Below are 21,090 nucleotides of genomic sequence, written 5' to 3'. Positions count from 1 at the left end.
CAATACAAATAATAAATGATGTTGTGGAATAATATTAAGGTTGGTTCTTTTTTCTACATTTGACATAATTATTTTGAAACGAGACTGTGCCAAAAGTGGAAATTGTCATTGATGTATTTTAATGTATGTAGTAGTAATAATATGATTCTATAATGAACATGTTTAAATAAAAAACGTTAGTTACATTAGTCAAGCTTTAAAATATTTTAAATTAAATATGTGGAATAAAGTAAAATAAAATTGAAGCATATTATTTCAGATTTGAGTTCTGTTCAAAACGTTAATAAATTACAATTTCATTTACAATATAATTAAATCTCATTTTTTTTTCCTGTAAAATTATATTTTCTATTTTCTACAATTTTTTTTTTTACTTTTTTAGAAGACAATACATACAAATGTCATTTAACTGAAAATAATATTCATTTTAACAACAAATGTAAAAAAACTTTTTTTAAATTATTTTCCACAACAATAATCAATTTAATTGTTGATCAGATTAATAAGTGGATTTGTGCCTTTTTGAGACAAAAGAGTCAAGAGGACTAAAACTAAACACTAGCAGACCATCGAACAATCTTGGCAAACATCTTGTTGACTGACGACCTCAGGACTTCATTAGTAACATCTAGATGGCGCCGCAGATGGCTCGCTTTTTCCACTTCATCATGAAGACTCCTGCTTTGTTTTTGCAATACAGATACAAATAAAACATACAAAACATTTTAAAAATAACATTTCATTTAAAAAAAATGCAAAACATATTGTGACATTATTTCAAATGAAAGATTGACACCCAATAGCAAATGCATGGAAAAGTTTGATGTCTCATCTCACCTTGAAACAAATGAGTGTGAGCACTTTTAATTTACATGTTGAATAAACCTTCATTCAAACTATTTTATTGTCTGATAATTGTACATTTATCTTTGACAACACAACCACTCTGATCATATTCCTCTCAATACTGCACAAGGAAGTAAAGAAGGATCATCAATGACAGAGAACATATGAAGTGAATCATTATTCTCTGTCTGCTTCACACTCAGGAAGGAATATCACAACTCTTCATCATGGTTAGTGACACCAAACACTTTACAAACACATTTCTTAAGTTAAGAACTATAGAAATGATCCCTGAAAGTATAGTCTTAACTTAACTCTGCACCAACATCACACTCCATCCTCACACCAAACTATTATAGTGATGGTTGATTTTTTATTTTAGTTGAACAAACATGATACTGTGTGATTCACATTAAATACACAACTTGAAATGTATTTACAAATCAAACACATGCACCACAATACTTTCAAACTAGGTTTCTACATTATTTAAAAAACACACGTAGTAAAGTCAATATTAGAATAAACAAATGTCAATTAATAATATACTTTGTAAGTATTCTTCATGAAGCAGTGTCATTATTTTTCCACTAGATGGCGGTCTCTGCACTATTCTCCATTGTTTTGAACAATTTTTCTAATGAAACATCACATCATTTTTAAACTGATGGCGCCACCTACTGACCTCTAAACAACATGACACTGTTTCATTTGGCTTCATCAACACATCACTATTAAACACACAACATGAAATGTATGTTTATATCAAACACATGAACCATAAAGCTTTCAAAGTAAGTTCCTACATTATTACAAAACATGGAGTAAAGTTAATATTATAAGAAACAAATGTCATTTAATGAATAATGTTGAGTAAAATATTATTTATTTCTGTGAACTACAGTACAAAGAACAGTTTGTGGTCAACATTAGAACAGAGAGCAGAGTCAGCATTTCTTCAGTTTGTTGTAGAGCCAACCAGTTGAGGAACCAGTGATTTGTTGGAGCTTCTGGTGCCACTAAAATCAACCTCAAACCCTCGAGCCTCACTGTTCTCAAGAGGAAAGAGGAAACACTGGTGGAAAACCATAGAAAAGCCTTGGTCGGCACAATGGATGATCAAAAACCTTCATCCCAAGAGTAGGCTTGTCTGACTGAAAGAGAAGACTGTGTTCTCGTCCTGGACAAAGTGCAGAATGAGACAATATTTACACTTTTAAAATGGAAAACCAACACTCTGATCATATTCCTCCCCTCAATACTGTGAACTTACATATTAATCCAAATGAAAGTTCAACACATGCACCAAAATGTTCACATTGAGTGTTTAAACCAACCATGTGGAAATGTTTAATGTTTCATCTTGACAAAGAAACAAAAGTGAGAAGAATTATTTTCAATAAACTATCATCAAGAACAATTTCTAGTCGAAGTGTGTCAGGAAACTTGTAGATTCATAACTTTGTTGGCAGCATTACAGACTCAACACAACACGCTCAAAAGATATTCAGTCAGGGAAGAATCATTGTGGCAGATAAGGACAATCACCATGAACGGATACTGATCACATTTATTTGTGTGTTAAAACAAAACCTGATTGAAAATGTTAATTAAAATGGATTTAAAGACATTTTGATGAAGTTAAATATTGTAGCTCATCACACAACTTTATTTCTGTCTGAGATTCATCAACTAAAAAAAAATCAAATATTGTATACTTTAAGTAAAAATGATATATTTTAATTCTATAATTCAACCTGAAAGTTAATTTTTTTATTTTCTCCACTACTTATATCCCCACTTTCAACCTGCTGTTGCCTGAGACCTTTACTTTCTCTGACAGGTTTACTTTTGAGGGCCAGTTCATGCTAAGGTTTGTGGGTAAATAGTACCAAGAACAGGCAGTTTTACTTCCTGTGAGACCATACAATGTTGGAGAGATCGTAGAGCACCAAGAGCTCACTGACCAGGAGGGAACTGAAGATAGTTCAAGTGTTTTTTTAACTACAGAAAGTCTGTCCGTAAAATAATGATAAAAATGGTTCTTGAATTGATGAAAATGACTGAAAATCATTCAAATGTATTTACTGTTTGAGCTCAATGTCATGTTTGAACCACTAGAGGGCACTAGAAGCTTTTCTCGTCTCCACAAAAAACTCGTTTATTTTTTACTTTCATAGTAATATTTTAGAAAAACTTTTTTTCTGAATAAAAGAGAATAGAAAGGAAGGAAAGAAAGTTTATACATATATATGTCAAAATAAAAAGCAATTCAATCCACTTTTATTTCTCTTCACTTTAATTTGACACTCCTGGTATTCCATAGTTCACATTCTGCGTGACTTTAAGGTTCAGAAGAACGACTCTAAGAAATAATAATAAAGTTTAAAGTGGAGTTTTTGTCACAGAAAATAGTCGTAATAACATGTTTGGTTTACTTTCACTTTCCATCTGGACGTGACGTCACACTGAATCCTCATTGGCTCAGATATTTCTTCCTGCGTCTGTTGTTTACTTTCACTTGTACTTCGTTCGTCGACCTGAAGACTTGTTGGATCCTAGTCTCCAGAAAAGAGCTGAAGATGAAGAAGGTGTTGTTTGTGCTTGTTGTGTGGATCCACAGCTCAACTGCGAGTGAGTCTCCTTCCTCCACTTTCATGTGTTCACACCTGCGTCACCTTTTATTTCTCCAAATACTCTTCACTACAACCTTCATGACCTTTTCACTCTCAGAGGAGTCAAAGTGTTTCACTGATTCACTTTTCATCTCAGAACCGTGAAGAAGTCGTACACAGAAAAGTAGATCCGAGCTCAATGTCAGGTGCTCACCTGGTGGCGCTGTTGAGTCACTTCTGTTGATTGACGGAGGAACTTGTTTGACGCTGAACAGAAAGTGACTCCAGAGTTTTGCTTCATGAGCTGATCACTTGTTTTTAAACGATGCTGCCATCAGGAGATTCATTGACTCACAAGAAGAGCTTTTACAATTTTCATTGATTTGACTTTAGTAAACAAGTCTATCATGAACTAAAATGAGGAAATAAAAACAAAGAAAGTGTCGCATTTCTTAAGTGCGCATGTTCAGACAACCTTGTAGCTCAGCTCACTTCAACATATTATCACATCTCACAGTTTATTGGAGCAACTCAGTGAAGCAGCTGCTCTGAACTTGTGTTTGGACTTAAAATATCTAAATGAAACATTTACAATCATGTTGAACAGTAATCTTCAGAAACATGTTATTTATAAACTGATATAAACTCATGTTATTTAAGTTCATCATTAACCTTAATGTCCTTCAATGATCTTTATTCTATCAATCATTCTTAGATTTGTTCCATGAACTTGGTTTTAATATTTTATTATCTATGCGTTTTTTAAAAACAATTTCAATTTAGTTGTTTGATCTTTTTCAACATTGTTGCTCCTGTTTCTTCTTAATTCATCCATTTATTCTTTTAATTCTCTTTATTCCTTATTTGTTTTATTATAAATATTTATTACATTTCAGATTGTTATTAATATTAATCGTTTTTTCTTCTTTCTTCTTCTTCTTCTTCTATAGTTGTGTCCCAGTTAGCCAGGGTTCTTGGAGAGTGAAGTGTGAAGGATGTTCTGCTGGTGTCCGTGTGTGGACGTGAACTTTGTGTCACTGCTGACTGTCCCTCTGTTCTTCACCTCTTTGTCTTTGTAGAAGATGTGATTGTTCTGCTGCATCACAACGTTGTGTCATCAGAACCAGAGAAGATCTAAACTTTGTTTTTGTGTCTCACAGTGATTCACACAATGCAGTTTTTCCAAACTGCGTCTGCTGGAGTTAAAAACTTCCCAGAGTTTGTTTTTGTCACTTATGTGGACGGAGTTGAAGTGGAACACTACGACAGCAACACCAGGAGAAATGTACCCAAACAAGACTGGATGATCCAGGTCACAGCAGATGATCCTCAGTACTGGGAGAGAGACACAAATATCTTAAATAATGTACAGCAGGCCCAGAAGAACAACATTGAAATAGCAAAACAGAGATTCAACCAAACTGGAGGTTTGTTGTCTTTAAAATCAATGTTTGACCTTAAACTGAATCATGTTCAACCTTTTTACATCCTGAACCATCAATCTTGTATACAGAGTAGATCAGAGGAGGAAACTGGAGTAGATCATACAAGTTCAGAGAAGGAGAGAAGATCACAGTGGAGCATTAAACAGTGGAGTAGATCACAGTGGAGTAGATCACAGTGGAGTATGAAACAGTGGAGTATTAAACAGTGGAGTAGATCACAATGGAGTATGAAACAGTGGAGTAGATCACAGTGGAGTAGATCACAGTGGAGTATTAAACAGTGGAGTAGATCACAGTGGAGTATTAGACAGTGGAGTAGATCACAGTGGAGTAGATCACTGTGGAGTAGATCACAGTGGAGTATGAAACAGTGGAGTAGATCACAGTGGAGTATTAAACAGTGGAGTAGATCCCAGTGGAGTATTAAACAGTGAAGTAGATCACAGTGGAGTATTAAACAGTGGAGTAGATCACAGTGGAGTATTAAACAGTGGAGTAGACCACATTGGAGTATTAAACAGTGGAGTAGATCACATTGGAATATTAAACAGTGGAGATGACCAACGTGGAGTTAAAAAAAATGGAGTAGACCACATTGGAGTATACAACAGTGGAGTAGACCATAGTGGAGTATTAAACAGTGGAGTAGATCACAGTGGAGTATTAAACAGTGGAGTAGACCACAGTGGAGTAGATCACAGTGGAGTATTAAACAGAGGAGTAGATCACAGTGGAGTATTAAACAGTGGAGTAGACCACAGTGGAGTATTAAACAGTGGAGTAGACCACAGTGGAGTAGATCACAGTGGAGTATTAAACAGTGGAGTAGACCACATTGGAGTATAAAACAGTGGAGTAGACCATAGTGGAGTATTAAACAGTGAAGTAGATCACAGTGGAGTATTAAACAGTGGAGTAGACCACATTGGAGTATAAAACAGTGGAGTAGACCACAGTGGAGTATTAAACAGTGAAGTAGATCACAGTGGAGTAGATCACAGTGGAGTATTAAACAGTGGAGTAGATCACAGTGGAGTATTAAACAGTGGAGTAGGTCACAGTGGAGTATTAAACAGTGGAGTAGATCAGGTCTCACTCTGGTTTCTCTCTCAGGTGTTCACATCGTTCAGATAATGAGCAGTTGTGAGTGGGACGATGAGACTGGAGAGGTCAAAGGTTACCTACAGTACGGCTATGATGGAGAAGACTTCATCGTGTTTGACCTTCAGACTCTGACCTGGGTCGCTCCGAGTCCTCAGGCCGTCATCACCAAACACAAGTGGGACCAGAATGAAGGCATGAAGAAACAGAAAAAGTTCTTTTACACCCAGCAATGTCCAAATGAACTGAAGAAGTTTGTGAAGTTTGGGAGCAAAACCTTGATGAGAACAGGTAGTTCCATGACCTTCTTCTCCTTCTGCTCTCCTTCCTCCTTCTCTCCCTCCTGTCTCTCCTCATGTCCTCTCTCTCTCTCTCTCCTCTTATCTTCTTTTCCTCACCTCCACCCCTGTCCTCCCTCCTCCTCCTCTCCTTCATTCTCTGTCCATCCTTTGACTTTCTCTCTGAAGTGTGGTGTCTCTCCCTTCAGAGCGTCCACGAGTGTCTCTCCTCCAGAAGACAGCCAGCTCTCCGGTCACCTGCCACGCTACAGGCTTCTACCCCGACAGAGCCATGTTGTTCTGGACCAAAGACGGAGAGGAGCTGCACGAGGACGTGGAACACGGAGAGATCCTCCCCAACCCTGACGGAACCTTCCAGAACATGGTGGACCTGAAACTCCCGTCTGACGACTGGTCCAGGTACGAGTGTGTGTTTCAACTGGACGGCATTCCGGAAGACGTGGTCACCAAACTGGATCCGTCAAACATCCTGACCAACGGTAAGAGTCTTCAGAACCTTCTTGGTGTCTCCAGAGGTTTCTTTCATCCAGATGAGAGTCCAGGTGTGGTCAGCATGGATCTGCTGAATGAGGCCCCACCACGTCTCTAACACTGGTCACCTGATCATGTCTCCACTTACTTTGCTCTCCATCCACAGCCAGGACTTTCCTGACCTTGTACATCATCATGGCCGCCGTCGCTGCCTCCGCTCTGGTGCTCACAGTGGTTGGATACTTCATCTACAAGAAGAAGAAGAAAGGTGAGAGTTTGTGATTTGATCCAGATCATCTCCAGATACTGGAGAGAAAGAATAGAAGGTCAAAGAAGGTCAGCAGAGATGAGAAGAGGTCAGAGGAACTCTTCTATGTTCATCTTCTTCAGGTGTAATTTGTCCTCTTTCTTTCCATTTCAGGCGACTCTGACTCGTCTTGTAAGTACATGATCTTGTCTCAGCTCAGATGTTGACCATGTGACAGAGTGCTAGCATGCTAGCATCAGTGTTGACACTAGTTTCATCTGCTGGTGAGAAGCACACAAGCTAACAGGGTTTGTGATCTTACAGCGGCCCCCAGCTCGGAGCTGGACCATCTGAAGGATCCGCCCGTGGACAGAGACTAAAGTCAGTGGATGATAATTGTCACTTTTCTTCAAGACTCACTTCACGCATGATTTTACAAGTTGATACATTTTTCTGTCTCCGTGTTTCAGGAGGAATCGACCAAGAAACGTCTTTTTCTTCTGAGACTCTGCAGACGTCAGAGCTGCTGATCTTTGTTCCTTCACTGGAAATGTGTTTGAAACTCACATCAGGATGTCATGTGATCTGAGCCGTTATGAAAACTACACACACACACAGATAAATGCACACACACGATTCTGTACCACACAAATACACTCACACACACAAACACTCACACACATGCTTCACTTTAACACAAATAAATGCACACACACAAACACTCACAAACATGCTTCTCTAAAACACAATAATGCACTCACTCACAATCACACACAAACACACACATGCTTCACCATCACACAAGGATGCACACACATGCATCTCTGACACACAAAAATGCACTCACAAACAACTGCAAACACACACACGTATGCTTTACCAAAGCAAAAAATGCACAAACACGCACACACACAAAAAAGCAATCACACACAATGACAAACACACACACATGTGCTTTACTACTACACAGAAATGCACACACATAAATACTTAAACACATGCTTCTCTGGCGCAACAAAAGCACTAACACACAATAACTAACGCACACACACAGATGTCTCTGTAGACAAAATGATACACACACGGAAAATATATACAGACAAACAGAGTCTAAAAACAGGTACTGACACACAAAATCAGGCACACATGCCCAAACACACTCACGAAAACAGTTGAACAAACCTGAAAATAGGCGCACACACAAATAAAAAGATAACAAACACATGTATTTACACATCAAATAACAAACAGAAGTACAAACATGCAAAAACCAAAATGGAAAAAAAATCAGACACACATTGACAAATTTATGAATGTGTAGACACACACACACACACACACACACACACACACACACACACACACACGCACAGACAGTTTTGTGTTCATGTAATAGTTTGTGTGTTTTCTTCCTGGTGTGTAGACACTAGTTAATGAAGCGTCAGTTGTGATGTCAGAGGTGAAGAATCTTGTCAAACATAGTTGAACTGCTGCTTCATTTTTTGTGTGTTTTGATCTTCAAATAAATGGACAGAAAACGTCCACATGTGTTTGGACTCCAAATGTTCAGTAAAGTCACTTGTCATTGAGGGTCAGTGGAGGCTCAGAAAGAATCCATTTGTGCAGCTGTTATGAAAGGTCAACATCTCTGACCTCTCCTTCTGTTTCCTGATCAACTCATGTCCTAAATATGACTGTATTGCTTTGATCAACTCGTCTTGTGCTGAACAGGTGCACATAAGTTGTGTCCACTTTTGTGTAGAAGAAAAATCCAGAAGAGCTTGTGCCGACAATTCACATGTAGAAACTTGATTCAAAGTTTCCTGCTGAGTCGGCTGAATGTGTTTGTGGAGGTTTGCTCTCTGACCTGCTTCTCTCAAGTCAAACTTCATCAGGTTACACAACCATGAGACGCCGATCTCACGCCACACCTGTGCCGCCATCTTAGATCCCGCCAGAGCTCAAATGTGCAACACTGACGACACATTTGGACAGGTGTGGTGAGACGCCCAGTGTGGATGTTTGACTCCGCCCCCCGAGCACCTGCACCAGTCAGGTGTGCCTCTATGAGACTTGTGTGTCACGCCCTCACTGCACTCAACTGCTTTCTGTTTGCAGCGTGGAAGAGGACACCACAACAATCCACCTAGATCGCCCCCTAGCTGTGAGTCGCTCACCTAAGTCAGAATGTTAATAATTGAAAAAACGTTTTCATTTTAACATCAAACACAACTCTTGTTCAAATGTATTTTCCCTTGTATTAAACTATATTGTTTAATGTTTACAATTGTTTGTAATGCATAATAAAATAACCTGATATAGTTGTTTTAATGTCATGGCAATGATCACGGTTTAGATTAATTTCGTTTTTTATTCTACATTTTGTTTCGTCAACAGTATTTAATTTGACCTCATTATAAATTGTCCACCGCTGGTCACGACGTGTTTTTTTATTTGCTGTGATATGGATGTGTTACGTTACAAGTCATTTACAAACGTGAGTTCATCATCATGCAGGTCCAAACCAAGACAACTGTGATACAAGATACTTTTAATCTGGTCCTGGTGAAGACTGAGCAAATGCTTTAGTTCCAAAATTCAGACAGAAAACATTCTCAGGCACACGTTTCACCAGAATCACAGGAAATAGAATAGATCGTCAACAGGAAGTCGTAGTCGTTCTCAGTCACATGTTCATAGCTGGATTCACGACAAGTCAGATAAAGCGTTTAGAGATGGTGAACGTTCCTTCTCCAGAGTGTGTGTGTGGCTGAAGCCATTAGCTCTGCAGTCGTCACAGGACAGAGCTGAGGTCTGGTCCTGGCAGCTGCACTGGACGGGTCAGCTTCTGCACGGCTCCTCCTCGCCTTTATCTGCCGCCACGTCGCTCAGGTAGGTCGCCTCAGACTGATGGACAAAATAAAAGTATAATTTCCTGTTTTAAATACATCGTTTATGTCCGTCTTGCATGTTTACAAACCACTCGGGGTGTGAGAAAAAGTTGATACATCAATATATACAGATGTTTCTCTGAGCCGGCTGCAGAGTTTCCTTCCACAAATGGCAGAGAAGACAAGAGACTGAAGCAGCAGATGGAAGAGTTGAGATGGTTAGTGTTGATTTGTGTTCTTGAATTCAAACGTGGAGCTCACTCTAAATCTCATGACTTGTGTGAACATCTTCAGGAGGTGGCGTTGGTGGAACTAAGTGGGTCTGAGAGTGACTATAGACTCTTCAGAGTCGTGGGATTCTGAGGATGAAAGCAGCATCACGGAGCAGAACCTGGAGCTGCCGGGACACAAGAGGTCAAAGATCATACCCAGTATTCAAGTTGTGGATCCAGAGGAGAAGTAAACTGACAAAGACTTGAAAGAAATAAACCCAGACCTGAGGATTGTGTGAGTCTCTGACAGGGAACTCCAGCAAAAACTAATCCCTGATCTCTGTGACAGGCTGATGTGACCAGAAGAGCAGAGATGTTCTGATGAAGCTTCATGAAGCAGTGTGATTATTTTCAGAGTCCATTAGATGGCAGTCTCTCCACTTCGTTCCTTCCTTTGTTTTTAACAATTTAATACTTAATGGTCAGATTAACTGAGTTCTGAGGAGAAACATTTGCGATTTTTAACTTCAGGGTCTGTTTGCTAGAACTAGATCTAAGGTGTGGTTGAAACAGTCAACCATCAAGACAATTGATTCTATTATGGAATTGAACGTAGTTGTCAAGCTGTCATGAACCATATCCACATGGATGTTAAAGTCAACAACAATTATAACTTGACATGATTCAAGCACCAGGCTGCATGAATATATTACTGGTGTGTTTCAGTGCAGGTCACATGGAAAGCATTGGTGAATGCATCGTTCTTTTTCAGAGTCAGGGTCAAGAGAGGTTATCCATAGAATCATATATATCATCATATAGAGAGTGTCACACATCATCGTAGAACCTTGGTTACAGAGATAACCTTTTGATTATAAATACATGTTGTGTATAAACTGTGAAACTACAAAGTATGTTTTCTAGTCTCATATCTTTGAAATCAAATGAATGACAGTAACATTTTAAAATTCAAAAACTATGCATCCGTCACTGTAATGGTTTGGTGTGAGGATGGAGTGTGATGTTGGTGCAGAGTTAAGTTAAGACTATACTTTCAGGGATCATTTCTATAGTTCTTAACTTAAGAAATGTGTTTGTAAAGTGTTTGGTGTCACTAACCATGATGAAGAGTTGTGATATTCCTTCCTGAGTGTGAAGCAGACAGAGAATAATGATTCACTTCATATGTTCTCTGTCATTGATGATCCTTCTTTACTTCCTTGTGCAGTATTGAGAGGAATATGATCAGAGTGGTTGTTGTGTTCAAGACAATATACTATTAAGTGACATTTTTAATGTAATTCTTTATAACTTTTAACAAACATAAAATAGAAATGTATTTTCATATTAATGTAAAGACTATAGTTTGTAGGTCTTTTTGTCTTTGTTGAAATTGATATTAAAAAATATCCAAACCTCTGTGGTGCTCGTCTGTAACATCTCTCTTGTACTGAAGCCTTGACGACAACAATTGTTCTGGAAAAATGAAAAGACACTGTTTCATGAAGCTTCACCAGACCATCACTAGTATTTGGATATTTTAAGTTTGTCATTTTGGAACAAGATGTGGACAAAGACCATTGAGCGTCATTTGCTTCTTTAAAATGAACAAACATTTTTTTTACTATAACTCTGAAAAGGAACCCATTATTCTAAAATGAATCACAACTGTTGAACAACATGAGGCTGAGTAGAAAATTAGTATTTCACCTGAACTAAATTGCTTTTACCATTTAGCAGAACAAACAACCACTCTGATCGTATTCCTCCTCTCAATACTCCTAAAGGAAGTAAAGAAGTAAGTCATTTGTATTTATATAGCGCTGATCATCAATGACAGTGAACATATGAAGTGAATCATTATTCTCTGCATTATCATTTTTTCACTGATAGCGGTTGATTTTATTGCCCATATATGAGACAAACATACTTTGTACGTTTCACACGGTTTCAAAATCAACAGGTTATTTTTGTTTCCATGGTTCTACAAAGACATGTGACACTCTCTATAGGAGGATTTTATGGATCTCTTGGCCCTGACTCACTGTTTCAACCACACCTTAGATCTTGTTCTAGCAAACAGACCTGAAGTTAAAACAACAAATGTCTCCTCAGAACTCACTTTTGTCTGACCATCAAGTATTAAATGTGTTCTATGTATGTAGAATCCTGCTGATAAATTCTTGAGGAGCGTGATATTACTTTTTAAATTTAAAATATTTGTATCGAGCACAAGTATGCAATACAGGCATTCCAGGCAATGTTGGTCTGATGTAAAGGCAACTATGTAAATATGCAGACACAGCAATGTTACGTATATGCTCTTTTTTTTTCTTTGTTTTTCAAGAGACAGTAAATTCAGAAAAATTATCTATTGCAATACCAAAGAAACAACAACAACAGAGTGTACATATAGAAACAAAAAAAACACATAAAACAATGAAAACTAAAGGTCAAGACAAAATCAATCCCTCCTGTATCACTGCTGTATTTAGACAGAGCTTTACCTTGTAATTTAAATGAACATGTTGATTGAAGATTAAACCAATTGTAAATATTTACAGGGTCTTAATCTGAATAAATAAAAAAGTTTGCATTCAACTTTTATCATTTAGTTCTAGTGATGTTCTGGATCATGGAGATCTTTTAAGGCCCTTGTATATGAATTGTTTGGCATTTGAATTTTCTGCTCCTGCACTCTGCTCAATTCATGAGTAAAAAACAAAACAATTTTTGGAACAAATCATTTAATCGATTGTCGAGAAACGAAACAAATGCTTTGAGACACCATTTCAAATGTAATCTAGATAGAACTGCTCAAGGATTGTCAAGTTCAGAACACTCTTGCTTTCAGTACAATTGTTCTGGTGGTTGTGATCCAGTTGTGGGTTCGACTCCAGCCCAAGAAACATCAAAGTTCTTCGGTTTAAATAAAATACTTGGGAAGAAGTAATGTGACCTTCCTTGGTGAAAGTTTGTGTTGTTTCTCCACTGAAGGTCATTCTAAAGTCGTTCATTAAAAGTTGGGAAATGACATGACATCAATTTAAATACAGTTGGTGCTGAAATACTTTGTAAAATAGAGCTACTATAACACAAGTTGTCCACAATGATTGATTTTAAACTTTTTTAAAGAATTTAAGTGTTAACTTGAACTTTTTCTTCTAATCTTTGCCTATGAGGTTTTGTTGTTGTTGGAGTTTGTTGCTCATTACCATCTGGATCCACTGATACTAATGGATTTTTTTTTTTTTTAATTTTTCAGAACAAAATGGTACATTCAAGTATAAAGTATTGAGTGGAAAAGAAAGATGAAATATATGAAGAAATGCGAAATAATAATAAAATAAAATATATTAAAAAAAACACACCCCAGGGAGCATACCCATCAAACTAGTTACTTTACAAAATACTTATATTTTTCAAGAGTTAGAAAAAGAAAATCAATAAATGCATTGAAGCAGGGCAAATATGGAAAATAAAATGACATATTTCCTTTAATTAAATTGCTTCTAATTGGTTTGACATATTCTGTCCATTTGGTCCATATCTTGTAGAACTTGTTCATATCTGTTTGGAGTGCAAAGGATAACTTCTCCATCTTATAGATGTCGTAAACGATGTCTATCCAGTTCTGTCGTGGGTGGTTCAACTTGTAACCACTTCCTCGTGATACATTTTTTACTTGCTGCCAACAATATGAAAAGCAATTTCTTGTCTCCATTATTACAGTTTTCTATTGGTTAGTCACCCAGGTACATGTTTTCACCTTTACAGGGAAGATTCACACCAAAAATGTTGTTTAAATGGCTGTGGATCTCTGTCCAAAAAGCTTTGATTCCACTGCAGCTCCAAAACACATGCCAGTGATTTGCTCCATTATACCCGCAAAGTCTCCAACATGCTTCATCCGTGCCCATGTGTATTTTTGAATGGGTGTGATAAAAAATCGAATAATATTCTTCCAACAGAACTCCCGCCATGTATTTGATCTTGTTGAAAACCATTGTAGATGATACATTTTTTTCCCAGCTCTCATTTGTGATTGATATATCTCCATCTTTTTCCCATCGCTGCTTTATATATCCTGTGTTCTCTTGTTTAGATTGTCGAATTCCTTTGTACAATTTAGATACTATTTTATTGCTATTATTTGCCTCCAATAATGAAATGAAAATCTCTAGTAATCCTTTTCCACATGCATCAATTGGCTTTTTCAAATTTTGATTAAAATAATTTCTGACTTGTAAGTATCTGTAAAAATCCTCTTTTTCTTAAGGTTTTCAAAACTCTGAAAATTCCCTTTGTGAATAAATGATTGATAATCAGTTAAACCTTTTGAGATCCAAGTCTTAAATCTGCCGTCCCTTTTATTGGGCACAAAATCGGAGTCAAAAGCACACCACCTCAAGATCCTCGGGGAATCCCCTAGGTGGCAGGACTTGACCAATTCTTGCCAAGATTTTAGGAAAATCCTTAAAAAGTATAGTAGTAAAAAAGTAGTAAGTAGTAAAAGTATGATCTGCAACCTTCATTTCATCCTGTAGCTTGTTCTCTGCTATGAGAGCAATCAATGGAACACCATTTACGCTAGAACCTTCCAAGTTCTTCCAACCTGCAGTGTAAGATCTTGAACAGAGACAGATTAAGGGCCTCAACTGTGCTGCATGGTAATAATGTTGAAGGCAGGGCAGGCCCATACCTCCCTTCTCTTTACTTAATTGCAGTGTTTTATATCTGACCCTGGGTTTGTTCTCCTCCCACATAAATCTTGAAATTAATCTGTCCCATTCTATAAATTGTTTTGATGGAATTTTGACCAGGAGACATTGAAAATAATATAATATTCGTGGCAGAATATTCATCCTGATGGAGTCTATCCTTGAGTGAAGATTTAAATATGGTATAGTTGCCCATCTTTGTAAATCCAACTTAATTCTTTCACTCAAAGGTCCATAGTTCAGGTCATACAGTCTCAGCAAGTCTCTAGGTAGTGACACCCCTAAATATTAGAATTTTGCATCCCATTTCCAGTTATACATATTCCTGATTTTTGATGGTGGGTCATAGTTCAGTGTTAGAACTTGGGTTTTATCAATATTAATTTTGTAGCCTGATAGTAGACCGTATTCTTTCAGCATCTCCATCACTTGTGTCTGAGAAGGTTGTGTTATGGTCAACAATAAATCATCAGCAAGCTTTTGCTCCCCCGTGGACATCATGACTCCTTGGATTTCTGTCCTCTGCCTTATCCATTGACCCAGAGGTTCTATGAAAATGGCAAACAATAGTGGTGACGCACAACACCCCTGTCAGTTTCCTCTCTTCAGAACAAATGATTTTGTTAAATCTCCATTCATTTAATTCTAGCCATTGGTGTTTTGTACAATGCTGCAAAAGTATCAATTATAGTTTCATGAAATCCAAATTTTTGCTAAAACTTAATATAAAAATGACCAACTTACTGAGTCGAACGCCTTTTCTGCGTCCAGACTCAGTAACAGCGTTTCCAAGTTTTGATTCCCAGCTTGTCTTATAATGTGTAATGCTCTCCTGATGCTATCTTGAGTTTGTCTATTTCCAACAAAGTCTGTCTGGTCCTCATGAATTAATTTAGGTAAGATTGGTTCAATTCTTCTTGTTAGTATGGAGGTGGACAGTTTATGATTAATGTTCAAAACGCTCACTGGACAGTAATTCCCAGATTCCATATTATCTTTCCCTTCTTTGGGAATGACAGATATGATCGCCTCGCTCCATGAGGTACAACTTTATGTTCTAAAACCCAGTTAAATGTTCTCAGGAGTGTAGTAGTTAGTTGATCTTGCATTATTTTGCACCACTCGGAGGTAAATCCATCTGTTCAGGGGGATTTCCCTCCTTTTAATCTTTTAATTGCTGATCAAAGTTCATTTTTTATGTTAATTTTTAGTTTTGTTCATTGATAACCATTAGAAGCTCAATATGGGATAATAATTTGTCAATCTGGTGGACATTAGCTGTTTGAGGTTGAGAATAGAGCTTTTCATAACATTTTAAGAAACATTTCTGAATTTTTTGTTGATTAGTTTCCACTTTTTTAGTTGTGGGGTCTCTGATTTTGTGTATAGACCGGTCAGCTTGCTGTTTTCTCAATTTGTAGGACAGGAGCCTCATAGATTTTCCACCAGCCTCGTAGTATTTTTTCTTGGTGAAAAGTAGTTTTTTTTGTATTTCATGTGTATTTATTTGATCTATTTCTTTTCTTAGTTTTTGAACTTTCAATTGAGTGTCATCATCTAAGGACTGAGAGAGTTTCATTTGAGTTGTCCTCAGTTTGTCTTCTAATTCCATAAGTTCTTGTTGTCTGAGTTTCTTCTCCTATGAAAAGATAGAAATTATTTTACTCCTCAACACAGCCTTTGTTTAGAGCATCCCATAATATTGGTGGTTATACTTCCTTTTTATCATTTAATTCTAAATAATCTTCAATTTCAGCTTTCAGTTTATCTTTAATAGCGTGGCTATTTAAAATGTTTGAATTTAGTCTCCAAACTGTAGATCTAAGCTTTTGACCATACAAACGTCATATAGACAGGACCAGAATCAGAATCAGAAAACCTTTATTAGTCCCGCGAGGGGAAATTCGGTTTAACAACAGCAAGAGAAATAAAAACACCCAGAAATAAAAACGAGAAAGAAAATCTAAATAGAATAAGAAATAAATCTGCGCTATATAATATATATACAATCATATTTACATAAATAACAAGAGGTGCGGTTAAATAGTTATCTTGGTGTGTTCTTGTTGTGGAGTCTGATGGCAGCAGGAGGAAGGACCTGCGGTACCTCTCCCTCACACACCGGGGATGGAGCATCCTATCACTGATGGAGCTCCTCAATGCCCTCACTGTGTGCTGGAGAGGGTGAGACAAGTTCCTCCTCATGGAGCCCAGCTTGCTCCCTCCAGTCACTTCCTCCACAGGATCCAGGGGGCGCCCTAGGACGTAACCGGCCTTCTTAATAAGGCTGTCCAGTTTAGCCCTATCCTTTGCTGTCATGCTGCTCCCCCAGCAGACCACACCGTTGAAGATGGCAGAGGCCACTACTGAGTCATAGAATGACTTCAGGAGTGGCCCCCGGACACCAAACGACCTCAACCTCCGGAGCAGGTAGATTCTACTCCGCCCCTTTTTATAAAGAGCAGCAGTGTTATCCACCCAGTCCAGGCGGTTGTTGAGGTGAACACCCAGGAACTTGTAAGTCGTGACAATCTCAATGTCCTGTCCCTGGATGTTCAGTGGTGAGGGGGAGATGGAGGGACACCGCCGGAAATCCACAATCAACTCCTTAGTTTTGCTGGAGTTGATCTGAAGGTGGTTTTCCAGGCACCAGTCAAAAAAGTCCTGGACAAGTCCCCGGTACGGCCCGTCATCCCCGTCCCTAATGAGGCCGACGATGGCGGAGTCGTCCGAGAACTTCTGCAGGTGACTGGTGGGAGACAGGTGTTGGAAGTCTGCAGTGTACAGTGAAAAGAGGAACGGTGCTAACACTGTTCCCTGGGGGACCCCTACACTGCACAGTACAGTCCTCGAAACACCATCCCGGGTCCTCACGAACTGTGGACGGTTGGTGAGGTAGTCCACAATCCAGTCCGTGAGGTGAGTGTCCGCTCCAGACAGCTCCAGCTTGTCCCTCAGGATGTTTGACCTGATGGTATTGAAAGCACGACTTAGATCCAGGAAAAGGATCCTCACAGTGCTTCCAGGCGACTCCAGGTGAGAAAGTGCTCGGTGGAGAAGGAAGATGATGGCGTCCTCCACGCCGATGTCAGGTTGGTAGGCAAACTGCAACGGATCCATGGAGGAGCGCACCAGAGGACTCAGGTAACTAAGGACCAGCCGCTCCAGAGCCTTCATAAGGTGGGATGTCAAGGCCACAGGTCTGTAGCAGCTGGGATCCTTAGGGTGCTGAGTCTTCGGCACCGGTACCACACAGGACGTCTTCCACAGTAGTGGAACTCTTCCCAGGGTCAAGCTCATGTTGAACAGAAGTCCAACAATTTCACTTAACTGGTCAGAGCACGTCCTGAGTACTTTGCCACCGATGCCGTCTGGTCCAGGGGCCTTTGTTGTCCTGGTTCTCCTGAGCTGATTTCTGACCGTGGTCAGAAACACTACTAGGGCCTATTTCACAGATAACAACAGATCACGAGAGTAAACATTATGAGCTGCTGAGTAATGTGTATATTCTCGACTTTTTGAGTTCAACTCTCTCCAAGTATCAATAATTCCCACTTCTTCCATAATATTGTTGAACTTATTGTTGATCTTTCTTGTGTCTGACTTGCCATTAGATGAGTCCATTTTGGGGTTAAGTCGAAGATTGAAGTCGCCCCCACAAATCAACATCCCTTGGCTTTTTGTTGTCATTATTTCAAGTAAACGTTTAAAGAAGGACTAGTCACTCCCAGGTGGAACATACACGTTAAAGAAACTCACCAAATCATCTTCAACTTTACCTGTAATTGTTATAAATCTACCTTCATTATCTTTATACTCTGAGATGTGCTGGTAATTGACTGTGTTATTTATGAGGATTGTCACTCCCCTCCTTCTTCCTGAACTGTGAGAAGCATAATAGACGTGTTTAAATCCTGATTTATTCAGTTTACCATGTTCTATGTCATCAAGATGTGTTTCTTGTAAGAAAGCAATGTGCATTTTATCTTTCTCAAGTTTTGACAATATCTTCGCCCTTTTAACTGCGTTGAGTACGCCGTTAATATTGAACAAAACAATATTTATTGATCTTTTATCCATTACTGGTGTCCTTTTCCAACAATTTCACAAAACTGGTATGCTCCCTCCCCCCTCAAAAACCAAAAACGAATAAACAAAGCCAGAAAATCTAACAAACTCAATATTACATTCAACTTAATAAACAACTTGAGTGACTCTCAAAGGAGGGTCTCAGGAACTGACATGCAAGTGTGACGTCGTATCTCCATTTTCTCAGATCCTCCGTTGCTTCCTCCACTGTAGCGTAGGTTCTGGTTCCGTCTTTGTATTTCACTCGTAGTCTGGCCGTGAAGAGAGTCTGAAATTGAACTTGGTTTTCCTTCAGGACTTTGCGCACCTCTGCATACTCGCACCGCTGTTTGATGATGGCTGGAGGATAATCTTGATCCATGTTTATTTGGTTAGATTTCCAGGAGAATCCTCTGCTCTGCCACACCTTGGGAAGAATCGACTCTTTCGTTGAGAAACTCAGAAACTTGACGATGATGGAGGTCTAGTGGACCGGTGCGCTCTCTCCATCCTCAGCTCCTCTGCTTTCTGTCATCCCAAGTCCTTCACGAAGCAAGTTCTCCACAAAAGTTATCATGGAGGATGACTCCTCAGCCCCCTACGGAACACCATAGATCCGTATTCTTTTCTTCTTTTCTCTTCTAGATCGACTTTCCAAGTCCACCATCTTCTCCTCGACTCTCGCGTGTAGCTTTAGCATCTCCGTATAAACTTCCTCGACGTTCTGAAGCCTTTCTTCTGCCGTCACCATCCGTCCCTCTGCCTCTTCCATCCTTGTATTTAGCTCCGACATCTCTTCTTTTAATGATTGAAATTGAGTTTTACTTTCCTGTCAGAACCCTCTCAGTTCTTGCAGGATGAGATCCATGTCGGCCATGTTGGCTCCTAGCTTCGTTGTCTGCGCCGCTACAGGTGTTTTCTCTGTCCTTCGAAACACGTCTTTCGGGTCCAAATCACGGAAGAATGCTTGACCCCTTTGTTTAAAATGTGAATTATTTAGAAATGTCTCTGTTTGTGGGGGTTATTTAGTAAATTTATCAGGTTCTATTGAGAGCTTCTTCACAACATCACATTGATGTTCACCCAGATGCTCCTGACAATGCTTATTGTTTATGTTTAACTTTGACATTCAATCACCACTCTGATCATATTCCTCTCAATACTGCACAAGGAAGTAAAGAAGGATCATCAATGACAGAGAACATATGAAGTGAATTCCTTCCTGAGTGTGAAGCAGACAGAGAATAATGATTCACTTCATATGTTCTCTGTCATTGATGATCCTTCTTTACTTCCTTGTGCAGTATTGAGAGGAATATGATCAGAGTGGTTGTTGTGTTCAAGACAATAAACTATCAAGGAAGGTTTTAATGTAATTGTCTTTTTACATTTTAACAAAAAGAAACAAAAGTATTTTCATTTTAATGTAAAGACTGAAGCTCATATGTCTTAGTCTTTGTTGAAATTGACAGACTAAACAGATCTGTCCAAGAAGCAATGAATTACACACATAAAAACACAAAAGTATCCCAAAGTAAAGGTTTATTTTTGTATTGAAAACATGTTTGTGTCCCTTGAAAGTGAAACAGCATTATTGAATTATTGTAATCAGATGCATTGTGGTCAGTCGTGTGTGAGCGATTGACTTCACTTATGTTTGCAAGGTTCCATATTAATACTAAAAACACAAAAGTCTGTAGCAAGGTACACTTTTTTTTGTTATATTCCATTATGTATTTTAAAAGTTGTATCATATAAAACCTAAACAATATAATGTCGTGCAAGCAATCTCTGAAATGACACTGCCACCTGCTGTCCAATGTGTCTTAGTAACTTATTCCTTATATTTTATATGATATGAATCTAGTTAGTTGGTAAAAAACCAGCTTGACTGGAGTCTGTACATGTTTATCAGTTCAAATCATTAATAATAATGACTAATAATGAAAGGTATTATTACTATAAATTGTACTTTATCAGCACATCAGATACAGACCTAAGTTCTCCTCCATCTTCATGACTCTAAATTGTTTTGGCATTAAAGTTGATCAGTTTTAGGTGAGGAAGACTTTCTTCACTCTGGCCTTCTGCGACTTCTGCAGGAAGCTGCTTTTCCAGGGGTTCCGCTGCCAGACATGGGGGTACAAGTTCCACCAGCGCTGCAGCACCGAGGT

The 21,090-nt window shown here is 38.5% G+C and overlaps 1 protein-coding gene, 2 non-coding genes and 1 pseudogene across 3 annotated transcripts; 3 read left to right on the top strand and 1 right to left on the bottom strand.

Annotated features, from left to right (window-relative positions):
- Positions 1-940: 940 nt before the first annotated feature.
- On the bottom strand, positions 941-1,153 carry LOC148074774 (small nucleolar RNA U3). The gene has a single exon (XR_015712055.1). It is a non-coding gene; the product is annotated as a small nucleolar RNA U3 (small nucleolar RNA).
- A 3,474-nt stretch (positions 1,154-4,627) lies between these two features.
- LOC148074773 (class I histocompatibility antigen, F10 alpha chain-like) lies at positions 4,628-7,059 on the top strand. The gene is made up of 4 exons (XM_087796111.1): positions 4,628-4,888; positions 6,020-6,298; positions 6,495-6,889; positions 6,973-7,059. Exons 1-4 carry the CDS (start codon positions 4,633-4,635, stop codon positions 7,057-7,059), a joined length of 1,017 nt encoding a protein of 338 aa, XP_087652237.1. The 5' UTR covers positions 4,628-4,632.
- A 4,110-nt stretch (positions 7,060-11,169) lies between these two features.
- LOC148074772 (small nucleolar RNA U3) lies at positions 11,170-11,382 on the top strand. The gene has a single exon (XR_015712054.1). It is a non-coding gene; the product is annotated as a small nucleolar RNA U3 (small nucleolar RNA).
- Positions 11,383-20,135: 8,753 nt separating this feature from the next.
- Positions 20,136-20,232, top strand: LOC148074771 (small nucleolar RNA U3; annotated as a pseudogene).
- The last annotated feature ends 858 nt before the right edge of the window (positions 20,233-21,090 follow it).

Source organism: Callionymus lyra, chromosome 7 (genome assembly GCF_982586985.1).
Source record: "Callionymus lyra chromosome 7, fCalLyr1.hap1.1, whole genome shotgun sequence".
In the NCBI taxonomy this organism is placed as follows: Eukaryota; Metazoa; Chordata; class Actinopteri; order Syngnathiformes; family Callionymidae; genus Callionymus; species Callionymus lyra.
The sequence above is the reverse complement of the archived record's forward strand: the minus strand, read 5'-3'. Positions and strand labels throughout refer to the sequence as shown.

Bases quoted from the DNA above. Each gene is read 5' to 3' on its own strand.
- LOC148074773 (XM_087796111.1), top strand. From the start codon at position 4,633: ATGCAGTTTTTCCAAACTGCGTCTGCTGGAGTTAAAAACTTCCCAGAG. The intron at 4,889-6,019 runs GTTTGTTGTCTT...TTTCTCTCTCAG, and splicing joins GAGATTCAACCAAACTGGAG to GTGTTCACATCGTTCAGATA. The intron at 6,299-6,494 runs GTAGTTCCATGA...CTCTCCCTTCAG, and splicing joins CAAAACCTTGATGAGAACAG to AGCGTCCACGAGTGTCTCTC.